Genomic DNA, 13460 nt, shown 5'->3' with positions numbered 1-13460 from the left:
TTGAGCAACATGAAATGAACCATTGCAGGTTAACTTCTCCATTATTATTTATAAGAGTAAAGGATTATTAACCAATATTTTCGTCTCTTCTTCCCCCCAGTGTCGTCTCCCAGGTCACCGGAGCCGGTCATCCAGCCTTAGTCTGACAGTGGAGAGTGCTCTGGAGAGTTTTGACTTTCTCAACACCTCTGACTTCGACGACGAGGACACCGGAGACGATAATGCCGTCCTCTCCACCCCCCCACAGAGGTCTCCACTTTTTGATACAGATGGAGAAAGGATCGGGTGAGTGGGAGATGGCTGTGTGGAGGCACCTTGTGTTGGCTGACACTGACACCAAGTGCAGTTTATTTTATCATGACATTTAACTAAAGAATAAGAAGGCGTCTTCTTACTGTTTGGTTTTAAGCCACTTAATGCTCAGCTATTCATTCATGAAAGCACTGGACAGACAATCTGAACTATGTTGCATCATAGCAGCATCAATTGAAAACCATTTTATCATTAAGTACATTAGATTACTGTTTTGTGTGATGCTGCTGCCACCTGGTGGTCACTCTGGGTATGTTCCTCTCAGTGGCCAGCATCCAGAAGCCAGAGGACACCTGAGTGAAGCCCTGACAGAGGACACCGGGGTGGGCAACAGCGTGGCTGGAAGCCCTCTGCCGCTCACCACTGGAAACGAGAACCTGGACGTGGCTATCGTCATTCACCTGCAGTACTGTAATCACCTCATAAAGGTAGAGCTCCTGATGACATCTAACATCATGCTTTGGAGTATAAATAGATTAATAGTTTAATAGTTAAGGTTGTCATTATTTCAGTTTACTGCAACATGCATTTTGTTTCTTCCTGTAATGACAGTTGTTGACCGGCGGGGTGAGTGTGTGGCAGCGTCGCAGTCTTCTCCTCAAACTGTCCGGACAGACTCAGCTGATAGAGGAGCTGGCAGAGCTCAGTGTGGATAGACTGGAAACAATTACCTCTGCCGATGATGGTAGGTACCAACAAGTGAAAACCAGTTTGCTTTAGGGACTCTTGTAGCGTCTGACCTTCTCTTGTCCTTCGCTCAGTTCTCCCGGGCCTCGCAGAGCGCCCGCAGCTGATGACTCTGTGGTCGGAGTGCAGCGGGTCTGCAGGACTTTTCCACACCACACTGGACAGAGTGTTCAAACATATGAACCAGCGCTACACAGCAGTGCTGCAGGAGAGACACCCACACAGCGCTGACACAGGTTAGATCATCCCTGTTTTATTGCTGCAAACAAGCCAACTTCTTGCTTCTGTGTTTTTAATTTCTGTTTCTGAGTCACTAATTTGGTTTTAAATCTGTCCCTGAGGGAAGATTAGATCATTTAAGCTGCTAAGAATATAATGCTGATGAAAACATTTCAATATTAAAGAGATCTTTACAATGTGAAACTAGAGAAAATTGTTTCAAGTCAGCTGGAACTGACTTCAGTCTCTTCTCTCCAGTGATTGGTGTCGTCGTGGGCGAGATGGTGGACAGGAGCGATCTGGTGGCGGCACACAGTTCTACTGCTGCTGAGCTCTCACAGGATGTCTTGACGGTGTTTCAGTTCCACAGCTACATCTTACAACATGAAGTGCAGGACATGGAGTCACACCTGCTGCAACTGGCCAGAGAGGGTGAGCAAAGGGGGTGACATTCACAACATGGATCTACACCTGTCTGCCACTGAGTCATGAGTCATCCCTCTACAATAAGCATTCATTTTGTACTGATTTTTACCTAAAAAAATCAGTTAGATAAGATAGATAAATAGATAGATAGATAGATAGAGGTGGCTGACCCGGTGGTTAGTAGCTAACACTGCTCTCTCCGTAACCAGTGCTAAAAACAGAAACAGGACTGACAGAACTAACATTATTAGATTTTTTTTTAGAAACTTAAAGGTCCAGTGTGTAGGACATTTTTTGGCAGAAATTGTATTTAATATTCATTACTATGTTTTCCTAAGTGTATAATCACCTGAAAATTACCTTAGAATGAGCCGTTTATATCTACATATGGAGCAGGTCCTCGTCTACGGAGTGGATAAATCATGGGGTTCTCTAAGTTTTGACGATTGAGTGATTTTTTTAGGGAGCCAGCATCAGATTGAGGGTTGCACACTATGACTTTTTTAATAACCTTTTTTGTGTCATACTATATTATGACCTTTATTTATGATTTTTTTTTTTATTACCTTTTTTTATGACATACTATACTATGACTTTCAAGTCAAATACGACTTAAACGCCACTTTAAAAACCATGTTAAACACTGATACATTCCTGGTTTTTTAAAATCCACACTGAAAAGATTTAAGTTCATGTCAGGAGCACAGAAATGACACCTATCATTTACGCTCTACATGAAATTTAATGTTTAAACCTCTGACATGTGTCTGTGTGTTTGTGTCGTATGCAGAGGTGTTTGCAGAGGCTCTGTGCAGTGGGGACTATTCTCGGTGTCTAGCAGAACTACAGGAGGTGTCTGTGTCAACCCTGTGGCCCCGAAACAGCACCCTGAGGGCCCTGGCCTCTCTGCTCACTGCAGAGGACCCTCAGGTCAACAAGGCAGCAGCCGACTACCTCTCCTCTGCATCACACAGCCACTTCAGGACCAGAGTGAGTACTTATAACACGAGAGAGTGTGTTTGAGAGATGTGTGTGGGGGAAAAAAACATTTCAAATGTTCTGACAGACGCCACAAGCCATGTTTTAATTTAATTGTTTATGTGTGTGTTTACAGGCAGTGGAGTGCTACACCCACGCGCTGTCAGAGGCTGGAGTTCAGAGCCAGAGGGCGGCCTGTTCAGCGCTCAGCTGTCTGCAGGTCGGTGGCCTCTTACATCATCTACAGCTGTGGTACTATGAAGAGTTGGAGCTGGTTCAGTTTTAGTTTGTGTTCATGGTAGCTACGTTTCTTTCTGAGAGATACTTTTTCAAAGATCGACTCAGTTTTTTCACCAAGTCTATCATATGTATATTGGCCACTGTAATCATTCCGCCTCTATTCACTGGCCATGAAGAGATCACTTCCTAGCATGACTCCAGTGTAACAGACGGTGGTCAAAACACACAGTCCCCCTTTCCTGCAGATTGTGTCTCCTAAAAGTATGGTGTTTTCCCTGTGTGTTTGCTTGCTGAGCCACAGTGGAGGGATACTTCCTGGTAGCTGCATGTAGGTTTTGTAGCAACAGCAGCAATAAATCTGCACACACATGCCAGGGTGAAGATAACAACTTAATTTGGCTAATGAGACTGCTTCACATTAGGTCCAGCTGAAATTGGAAATGCATTTTTGCACACAAGACTATGTATAATGATTACAGCAAACCATTAATCTTTAATGTGGCACACGCTCTATTCAGATAGTGGCCGGGGTATGGTACAAAAATAATCTGTTTCTAGTTAAGGGGTTACGTTGGCTAAAGAGTTGTGTGATGTTAACAGGATTAAAAGCGTCGCTCTTCCATCTATCTTCGTTGTACTTTGACAAGTGCCCTCTTAACAGAGCTTTTCTGTCTTTCTGTCTGTAGGCAGTCGAAAGCATCAAAGCCGTGGTAGCACTGTGTGATTCAGCTGATGAAGAGCTTCGCCATGTCGCCATAGAAACCCTGCTCACATTTGGTGAGTATCACAAATCAAATGTTGCTCGGCTACATGTTTTGCTCCAACTCTATAAATCACGTCAGAGATGTATATAAATGTAGTCTGCACAGTATAAACCCAAGACAGATTTATTTTCTTCCTCTGGTTTAATAGAACAAATTACAATGTTTGTTTATGATATCTTCTTGGAAGAAAACCCCCACGTCATGTAAATGAAATGAAACAGCGCTGTGCAAATGCTGCCTCAGTTGGTTTGTTTTTAGCCACCTAAAAAGGCTCAGCATTAGTTTAAGTGCACATATTCATAATATTTTCACCACTTCACCTTGCTGACAGCCTTTTCTGTTGGAGAACTGAAGCGATTATCTCAAAGCTACCAGACTCCATTGACAAAAACAGTCATTTTACTCTGCAAAACACAGGAGCTACTGGTCTACCACTGCCTCCATCAGTTAGTGTGTCCTTTATTGTGGCCTACAGCTGAACTATTCTGACTGCAGTGATACCATCGCAATCTGAGAAGTAACAAGTCACAGCCTGAACACTACTGTGGGGGTACAGGTGTTTATGGGCAACCTTTGTGTGTGTGTGGCAGGTGAGGAGGGACGGCTGGCGTACGAGCAGCTGGACACGGTGCCGGGGGAAATAATTCGCCTGGGCACACGGCGAGGAAACGCTGTCACCACTGCCTTCTGAGCCACTGTGCCACCAAAAACATCACAAACGACATTTAAGCCCAACCTCCGAGGACAGCACTGCCCCCTCCCTCAGCTTGACCCCACACTGCACACCTCACAGGGCTGTTAATGACTGATCACTTTGTTGATCTGTTTCTTTTTGGGCACAGACTTAAGGATCTCGACACTGCCACATTAGATCACTGTTCTTACTGATACTGCCTAACACCAAACAAACTGTCTTAACCACAAACAACACACAACCTATAACCCTCCTGCACACACACACACACACTCCTCGTTCCTCCGTCACCTCCACTTTCAGACACTCCCCCTTTCCTCGCCCTGCTTTCTGAGCCAGGCAGATCGGTCACGTTGAGTTTAACTGGAGAGCATTTTACTGGACACACAGCCGCTGGAAGCTGCTCCAAAGACTGCGGAAACTAGAGTTGGAGCATCTCCACCTTTCACAGAAGCTCCGTCAACAAGCCACTGCACACTTGTATCACTTACTCACTGGTTACTCACCTTGATTGTTACAGAGTCAGTTGTGTCACACAGTATATTAACTATGATCTTTGTATAATCACTGTCCATCGTTAGAAATGTTTTCTGGGGCTTAGGGAAGATTTGCACTGTTGTAAGGCATGTAAATAAGGCATATTTTACACAGCTGGTGTAACATATGTGTTTGTATTCAAAGTATATTTTTAAGTTCTGTTTTCTAGTACGTTCCATTTTGAGTTTCAGGGATTCTTGTACGATTGAAAGACGCGCGTCTTGTGGCAGGCAGGACAGTTAATAAGTTGAGAATGCCTTTCTGAGAGGAAGTGATGTCGTGGTATGAAAGCCCTACTTTAACAGCAGTTTACCATCTTGAACAGATTTTGACCTCGGCTGTCTATCAGTGGAGGAAAAGTAAAAAGCGTAGAGGTGAGACAGGTCAGCTTTGTCATACTTGCAGTTGAACAAGTGCAATTTCTCTGTACATACATGACTCTTTTGCACCGAGCTGGCATCAGAAGACATTTGATAAAAGTCAGCTTTGACCATTTGAGCCTTGACGTGGTCGAGCAGGCATGTTTCCACAAATACACTTCTTTTGTCAGTGTGTTTTTCCTACGAGGTACGGAGCAAGTCCAGGGCAATAAATTTGGTTTAGGATCGTGATCGTGCACTTTCTCAATAACTGTACAGAGACAAGGATACTGGGCTGAGTAAAGGCCTAAGCTAACTGCACATTCATACAGTATGTGAGCTAATGGCAGGATCAGAAATTAAGCTTTTCTTCTGAGAAGCTGCAGAATGAAGTGTTTTGTTTTGGGTCCATCCGAAATGTAACGGGGGAAAACTGACCTGAGATTAAGCGCCTAATTCCAATTTTTCTCATTGTAACTGTACTACTGAGTCTTGTGCTCGTGCACGACGACAAAACTCACATTTGTTCACACATCTTATTTATTATTTACTTGTAATTCTAATATTCTTTGGAGTTATACTGTGATAGTGCAGTTGACATTGTTATGTAAATGAAATGTATATTTATGTTATATTTTGGATCAGGTCTAGTATTTGAAATTTATTGTTTGAAAAGGCTTCCATGTTGTTGCAAATGATCTCATGCTTAACTTTAACTGGAGTTTATTTTGAAGGAATTATATTAGATGAATTATTATTTGGGAGAAGTTTAAGTTTTGCTAATAATCTAATAATATTATACTTTTCCCTAAAAAGGTCTCAAACATGTTGGGACATTATATATTAGAAATGTTACTTTATTACTTAGATTTACTGTAACCAAAGGAAGAATTTTAAAATTTAAGAGCTCATAATTCATAAAGAAGAATGTATTTTCAATACGACGTTTGCATTTTGGCCAGAATACTCAGACTTATCTTTAAAAGCACAACTTAAAAATAAAACAAACCCGTAATATATGAATCTTATTTGGTTCTAACGGCACAGTCCAAAAGCCATATTGATTACATGTGGTAATATTTTTATGAAATGTATTTTTTCTTTTGTATTATAATCTGTAAATGTGTGAAGTTGTTACTAAAAGCTGAAAATGGTTTTAAGTTTGTTTTTTTTTCCATACAGCCTTTTGCAAAACATGGTCCATATTTTAAGTAACTTTTGTTTCTTCCATGATGTGAATAGCATTACAGTATCTAATTCATCCACTCATTCAGTGTTTAATTTTTTTTGAGAGAGAGCTACTTTCTTTTTACAAACTTGCAGTTCACCAGTGTTAAGTCAGTTTGATTCATTGGCTGTTCAGTTGCAACTCACCACAAAGTACAAGCTGTCAAACTGTGCACATCTTTAATTATTTAGAGACTGGTTTTGAGAATAACTTTGTACACTTGGCTGAAATTGATCTTTATCCATCTCTGTGGTCAAAAGCTTCCGTACTGATCCATTTAGTTGCATACTACACTTCTCCATTGTGGTTAGCAGTATTTCCTCTGCTCATCAAAAGTTGCAATAAAGTTTATTTTTGCATAATTTAAACTACAAATTTGTGGATTTTCTTTTAAAACTGAGTCTAAAGTGCCTGTCAGGATGGATGTTTGTCATTTTTGTTAAAACTTTGTGTTTTGGCTTTAAACTTCAAATACTCAGGGGACAAACATGTTACATACTGTAAGTGGATTACATGTATAGTTGTGCTTTTTTGGATTTTACAGATATCCACGGACAACTTCATGGGTAAGTTTTTATTCAGTCCTTTATTTTCCAGATCATAGTTTTAAAATTACATCTGCCATAAAAAAAAAAAATTCAGCAATTTTAATGGGCATTAAGGTATAGAGGCTATGGGTGGGAGAATTTATCACTGAATATGTAATGTTATGTTCTAATTCAAACTAGATGGGAATTGCTAGTTTTGGTCAATGATATGAATTAAACTCCTCACAGTCCACTAAAAAGCCATTCAGATATCTCGTCCCTTCCAGCAAACTCTTCTACGATGTCCAGATCTAGGACTACTGTCACCTGACTCCACCCAAATGTACAGACTTATTTGATGGGATTTCTGTAAACCACTCAGTGTTCAACATCATCTCAAGCGATCTGCATTACAGCTACGCCTCCTTTTTTAAAAAAAAAAAGCATGGCAGTCTGTGGCATGGAAGATGTGCAAGGCGCATTCCAGTCTATAAATCATATTGTCTAAGTACATAAATTGTATTTAAACCTTTTAAGTGAGCATGAGATGTTAAATTACTTATAATGCATGTAAGAGCTTTTACTAAGGATTTTTTCAAAAATTTAATCAGTCCATAAGAATGGGTGGTGAAGCTGAGTGTCACCGGGAAATTAATTGGGTAAATACTGTTTAGTCCACCAGGGGTCAGCATGCCTGGGCACAGTCATCGCAGAGCTTGATATAAGGGTTTTTGACATTCCCAAACATTTTACCCCTTTTCTAAACTTTAAATATTTTCTAATTTAATAACGTCCTGGAATTCATGACTGTGGGATCCCTAGAAATTATGCACCAACTGCTCTGCAAGTGCCTGATGGGCACAGCCAGTTGACATTTCATAGTAAATTTCCACAACCCCTTACTTCAAATGCAAAAAAAAAAAAAACAAAGTTCTTTAAAAAAAAAAAAGTGTTTATTTTACATAGGCTTTATGTACACAACTGCGCCATAACATTGCACATTTTACAGTGTAAACCAACACCTCTAGGCCATGCTCTAGGGCCCCATCTCAATAGGCGTTTTTCACAGCACCCATTTAGACTTGCCATAGGAAGAAAAGCACAGGAGTTAGTCACATGGCTGTCACTGGCCATCAAGATGGAGGACCCCACAGGAGTTCAGCTAAGACTTGCATGCTTTCTTTGGTATTAGCAACCAACAGATGCATCAAATTTTATCCTCAATGCTGTGACTTAACATCAAAGGCTCGGTCTACTCAAGTGTCCCAGTGAGCCAGGACAGTGAGCCAACATGCTGAAACTGAAGCAACAAAATGGAATACAGCCATCACTAATTTTCTAAACTGCACCAGTGCTTTTTGATTGTGACTTGTCAAAATATCTGCTGTGAAAAAGGTCTATACTGGCTAGTACTGAACGCCACTTTACTTGAACTGAAGTTCAGCAAAGCTAAAATCAAAAATAAAAGCAGCCCAATCTGTTTGAAGCTTAAATATAAAATTGCAGGCATTTCAAAACTGTTGCAGTTTGAAGTACATAAACGATTACTTTGAAAAGCCAATTCAGTCAAACAGATGGCCACTTGCTGCTGCCAAAGTACACTTCAGCTAGAGTCTGCTGTAAGCAGGTCAGAGTCCCATGACTTAGAAGAGTTGTGCAAGTCAATCCTGCTCTCCTGAGGGTCCAGCTTGTTCATGGTCTGAGGTCTCTTCTTCCTCTGGATCACTCAGGCTGCAATTAGAGTCTTCTTCCTCACTCTGACCTGCCACTTCACTGTCACACTCCTCCTCCACATCCACATTATGCTCATCTTCCTCATCGTCGTCCACATCAAGAGCAATCTCCCGTAGTTGTTCCAGATTGTCTGGGCTCTTCCCAGTCAGCCTCTAAAAAGACATGATACAGTACATTAATCTACATACAAGCAGGTTCCTCAGTGTTGTCTAGTTTTAGTTTACTCAATTATCCTGGTTCTTGTGACGGTTTTATCTCAATGCATGACAATATAAATCACTGGAGTAGAGTTAAGGACTTTAGCTTAAGAAAACATTCAGCATGCAAATGCATGTAGCCTGACTTTGACTTAAACCAGGTCATCTACCAGTGTAAGAAAAGCCTATGATTAAAATAAAGTTATTGTGGTCACAAAAAGTCACCAGGACATTAGAGTAAATACCAGTGTGCCTACCTCAATCATATCAGCCATATACTGTACATGCTGTGCCAGCTCCTGCAGCTCTTCATTTTCGCACTTGAGCTGTGTTATCTGTTCATCTTTGGCCTCGATGTCTTTGTGCAACTGGTAAAAAAGGAAAGACACTTTAAACATGGACACCAAGCTTGAAAAGGCAAACACACAAGCAGAGCCACAGCAAAATGCAGAAACGCAAACAAGTATGATGTGGGGAGGGGAGCTACCCGAAGTTAGGGTTAAAAGCAACATTGTGATAACCAATAACCATGTGACAGAGCAGAGCAGGTCCTGACCTCCCTGGTTACTTAAGCAAAAGTTTGCCAATGCCAAATGTTGAATAAGTATGACTCTAAGACTCAAGAGTATAATTAATTCTTTTGATATTTATTACTTGGCCTTCATAAATATCACACTTTAAGTTCCTGTGACTGGCTAGGTTAGACTCATTCACTGTGGTCAGGGGTTCCTTACACCTGCTGACCCTACTTACTGCAATCAAAATTAATATACCTCTGTACTTGATTTGTGCATTTACGCTCCATTTTCAACTCTGTGCGTCTGAGTGTGATTGGGGGGCTGCATGTGTCAGTGAGTACTTGAATGAGTGAGTAAGGGGTGTGTGCGTGTGACCAACACGAATAAAGCCAAGGCTTTAACAAATGTTATATTCAGTGTGTTGCTATATTCTCCAGCAAAACTTGGGCACCATATGGGACACCATAACTGGCCTAACCCACAGATTTCTTAAAAAAAAAAAAAAAAAAAAACCTAAACTGAGTACAGTTTTATCTTCACAGTACTGACACCTCAGTACAATTGCTTTCAAAGTTAAATAAACTGATTTTAAAGAGTACATTTATGTGCAAAGTTAATCCAAAATCCAGTGCCAGCTGGACTGGAGCCAACAAAGGTTGAGTAAGTCAGTGGGAGCGTGGGAACAACTCAAGTGACAGGTAAACATTAGCCATCTCTTAGTGATTAACTCACCTTCTCGTTCTCCTGTAGAACATTGTACAAGGCTTTCCGACGCTCCTCAGCTATCTCTTTCCAGTAGGTGGAAGGAGGCGTTTCTACAACAGTGATAGAAGTTTCAGCTCAAGATAGAATAATTTTGGGGGTAGGTTCCATGACTCTGTAGTGTGAAGTGCATGGATTAGGAATCCTTACCTACAACCATTAGTTCATAGGCTTCATTGGACATGCCATCTGTCAAACACTGAGTTTCTTCTGTTTGTGTGGATTTGACTTCTACCTTCACCCTCTTTGGACCTCTCTGTTCTGCACTCCACTGTTTCCGTTTGGGGACAACCTTTCCCACCTAAAGAGAGAAACAAAGCTTGTTTAGAAACCTTTTAAAAATGTTGAACACACACAAGGTGGCTACTGCTACAGATCACTGGTTCTGAACTATACTGTACTAGCCACAGCGTACCTGAGCTGACCTTCCCAAATCTTTGACGGCTGAGGGCTGGAGGACCTGCAGGGTTTGCCTGGGGGGTCCCATTGCCTTTTGAGATGTGAAAAAACTCTGCAAGACAAAAACAAGTTTAGCTTACAGCTGAGTAGATCACAAATCAAATCAATGAGAATGGTTAACAAAAAGAAAGATTATAACCCTTCCCGGATGAGTCTTGAGAAACTCAACATTGAGTCACATGGGAAACTAACATGACCTGTGTTCTCATTTTCAAAGCCTCTATTCAGCAGGGCTTAGCATCACTTTGCACGGTTTACTTTAGTTACACTGTCACCATGGGAGAGGGCATAAGTGAGGAGGCCAACAACACTGCTGCCATGTGTAACAGGCCCACAGGTGTAGGAATAGGGGCAGGGCCCAAAGTCTTAACAGCCGTGGGAAAGTTTCTCCTCAAGACTCATTACGGAGGAGCCAACATGCTCACTTTGTTAATGTTTGGCCACAGATTCCCACCACTGCTGGTGTATTTCACGCCAATAAAAAGGTGATCTTTTGTTGATTTTGGGCTGTGAGGAGGAAATTTCTGCAACTACTTGAGGTTAGAGTCCCACAGGCTGAGGAACCATATTGCCCACAGTCTAAAGCAAAGTATGGCCTCCAAACAACTTCATTGTACCTGGGTCAAACACTCAATGTAACGGGAAGTACCTATTCATTTCTTGCACTGCACCCACTTTTCATATTGTCTGATAGGATCTGTGGTAGGGTTCTTGTTTGTCAAAAGGTTTGTATGTGTTCAGTATTTTTGTATTTGTGAAACCGTTTCTGTCCTGGGATGCCAGATTTTTTTTTTTATATAATAATAAAGTGAAATCTTAGGTACAGCCATATATAAAACAACAGTTATTTGTTAGGTTTCAGGAGCTAAGAAAGCAAAGTATTTCTCGTGTTTGCTTTCAAAATCTCCAGTCTATGCACATGTTAATATTTTAATTTCTGCCATCTATAGAGCCTTGTCTTTGGAAAAAAGGGGTCTTATGAGTAACATCAAGTCATGGCCACAATTTACAAACCATTAGGGGGTAGATCCTTCTGGTCTGTGGCCCAGTTACAAATACTGATATCTACCAGCTGTTAATCATGTGTTAAATGAGCACGTGTGATGAGATTATCCACACCAACAATGGGAAGATATCATGAACCCACAGCCGTGAACTTTACAACAACGGTACATTTCAGGCACATTAACTTGAAGGAACACATTTAAAAACAGGACTAAGTCACACTCACCTTTATATTCTCATTAGACTTCTGGTGGCTGTGTTTTAGTTTTCCACTGAAACTCATTTTCTTTCAAGAGACCTGTTGGGGAAATAACAAGACGTCACTACAGACGGTTAACTGTTAAACGCGTTTGAGGGAAAACTACCCAAATCAGCTAGCTTGTTGAAAAACGTATAAAGGTACCGTTGAGTTAGCACCTTAGTAAGTTTATACTTAAAATGCGACGTTAATTGCTAGACGTGCTGTTACCTGTAATGCTAAGTTAATTGGTTAGCTTGTAAAAAGATGTTTATCGTTAAACATGACGCCACCTCCTGTTTCGGAAACGAACGTTAAGTTAGGAAACACGATAATTTTAGCCACCACTAACGTTACTGAAGCTAACACAGGAGTAGCTACTGTTAGCTAAACTTAAACGGCAGTAGATGTAAAGAGAGATAAATAACACAATATTAAAGTATTAAAAGATTAAATCTCCTTACCGTTGGTGCGAAGGACTACAGCGTAGGAGTGCCTTTTCTTTTCTCTGCTGGATCCCGCGCCAGGGGCTTAAATACGCCTACTCGGTCACGTGACAAATACGGCGCTACTCGCGAGGAAGTTGCTGTTTCTTCTTCTTTTCTTTTTTTTCCAAAATACTTTATTTATAACAAAGAGGTATACAACACTTGTCATACAAGGGAAGAAACATCATGCTAAAAGGTATTAAAAGCCCATTAATATTAAGTTAAGAAAATATATGTCCCTTAAAATACTGGAAGCCTTTGTCAGCCTACTGCTTGGGTTCATCAATAAACCGGTTAAAGCAGGGTTTGAAGTCAGACCATTTAGATTTGTGGATACGGAATTTACTAGTAATGTTCAGAAGCTAATTAATATAGGCAATATTGCTATCCACCCCACAGGACACAAAATGTCACAGCTCATTGAAGATATTAAACTGTATATTAATGCCCATTTTACTATGTATAAATTTTTTCATATCTGTTCAAAGCAAACTTGAATGATCATAATGAATCCAGATATGAAATAAAGTTTGCCTATCTGAATTACAAAAAGCACATGTAGGCTATAATCTATATTTATCTTAAATCTCTCCAACACTTCTTTAGCTGGGTAAATTGTTTCTAATATTTTGCCGGATACTTATGTCACTTTATTATTGATATACAACAAGCTTTTTCCCACTGTAAATCACCTATAGAAGAGAGAAGACATTGGTTGCAGGAGGTGTAACACAGTCCAAAGGCAATCTTGAAATCTTGTTAAGTCTTAATCTTGTAGACTAATTGTTGTTGTTGTTGTTGTTGTTGTTGTTGCTGTTGTGGCGTCTTGTGTTATAGTTTTATTGTTGCAGTGATTTGTTGTTGTGTTGTCTTGATGTTGTTAATGCTGAGGTCGTTGTGTCATGTATATGTTCTCTTTTGCAAATGTGTTTTTTATACATTAGTGTCTTTTAGTTGGGAAATTATTCTCTGTTTCCTGCCCAGGGACTACAGATGAAAATTAGCTAATAGCCAGCTCTGGTGCAGCTAAGTAACTGCACTGTCCCTGTTAAATACATAAATAAATAAATAAATAAATAAATAAATAA

At 40.5% G+C, this 13460-nt stretch overlaps 2 protein-coding genes across 6 annotated transcripts in view; one reads left to right on the top strand and one right to left on the bottom strand.

Annotated features, from left to right (window-relative positions):
• Window positions 1-6812, top strand: part of ripor2 (RHO family interacting cell polarization regulator 2) — an 87377-nt gene extending 80565 nt beyond the window's left edge. For all 5 annotated transcript variants that reach the window (XM_033637397.2, XM_033637398.2, XM_033637396.2 and 2 more), the window contains exons 14-22: window positions 101-285; window positions 578-740; window positions 865-997; window positions 1074-1235; window positions 1477-1650; window positions 2435-2634; window positions 2759-2842; window positions 3549-3639; window positions 4217-6812. In XM_033637397.2, the coding sequence (XP_033493288.1) occupies window positions 101-285; window positions 578-740; window positions 865-997; window positions 1074-1235; window positions 1477-1650; window positions 2435-2634; window positions 2759-2842; window positions 3549-3639; window positions 4217-4317 (1293 nt within the window). In that variant the 3' untranslated portion in view covers window positions 4318-6812. The remainder of the gene's footprint in view (window positions 1-100; window positions 286-577; window positions 741-864; window positions 998-1073; window positions 1236-1476; window positions 1651-2434; window positions 2635-2758; window positions 2843-3548; window positions 3640-4216) is intronic.
• Window positions 6813-7007: 195 nt separating this feature from the next.
• On the bottom strand, window positions 7008-12436 carry gmnn (geminin DNA replication inhibitor). The gene is made up of 7 exons (XM_033636488.2): window positions 12349-12436; window positions 11873-11944; window positions 10598-10693; window positions 10333-10483; window positions 10153-10235; window positions 9160-9270; window positions 7008-8857 (listed from the first exon to the last, which is right to left on the bottom strand). The coding sequence occupies exons 2-7, from the start codon at window positions 11927-11929 to the stop codon at window positions 8633-8635; spliced, it is 723 nt and encodes a 240-aa protein (XP_033492379.1). The 5' UTR covers window positions 11930-11944; window positions 12349-12436; the 3' UTR covers window positions 7008-8632.
• Window positions 12437-13460: the final 1024 nt, after the last annotated feature.

Source organism: Epinephelus lanceolatus, chromosome 16 (genome assembly GCF_041903045.1).
Source record: "Epinephelus lanceolatus isolate andai-2023 chromosome 16, ASM4190304v1, whole genome shotgun sequence".
Lineage (NCBI taxonomy): Eukaryota > Metazoa > Chordata > Actinopteri > Perciformes > Serranidae > Epinephelus > Epinephelus lanceolatus.
Note: the sequence above shows the minus strand (reverse complement) of the source record. Positions and strands in the feature narration are given on the sequence as shown.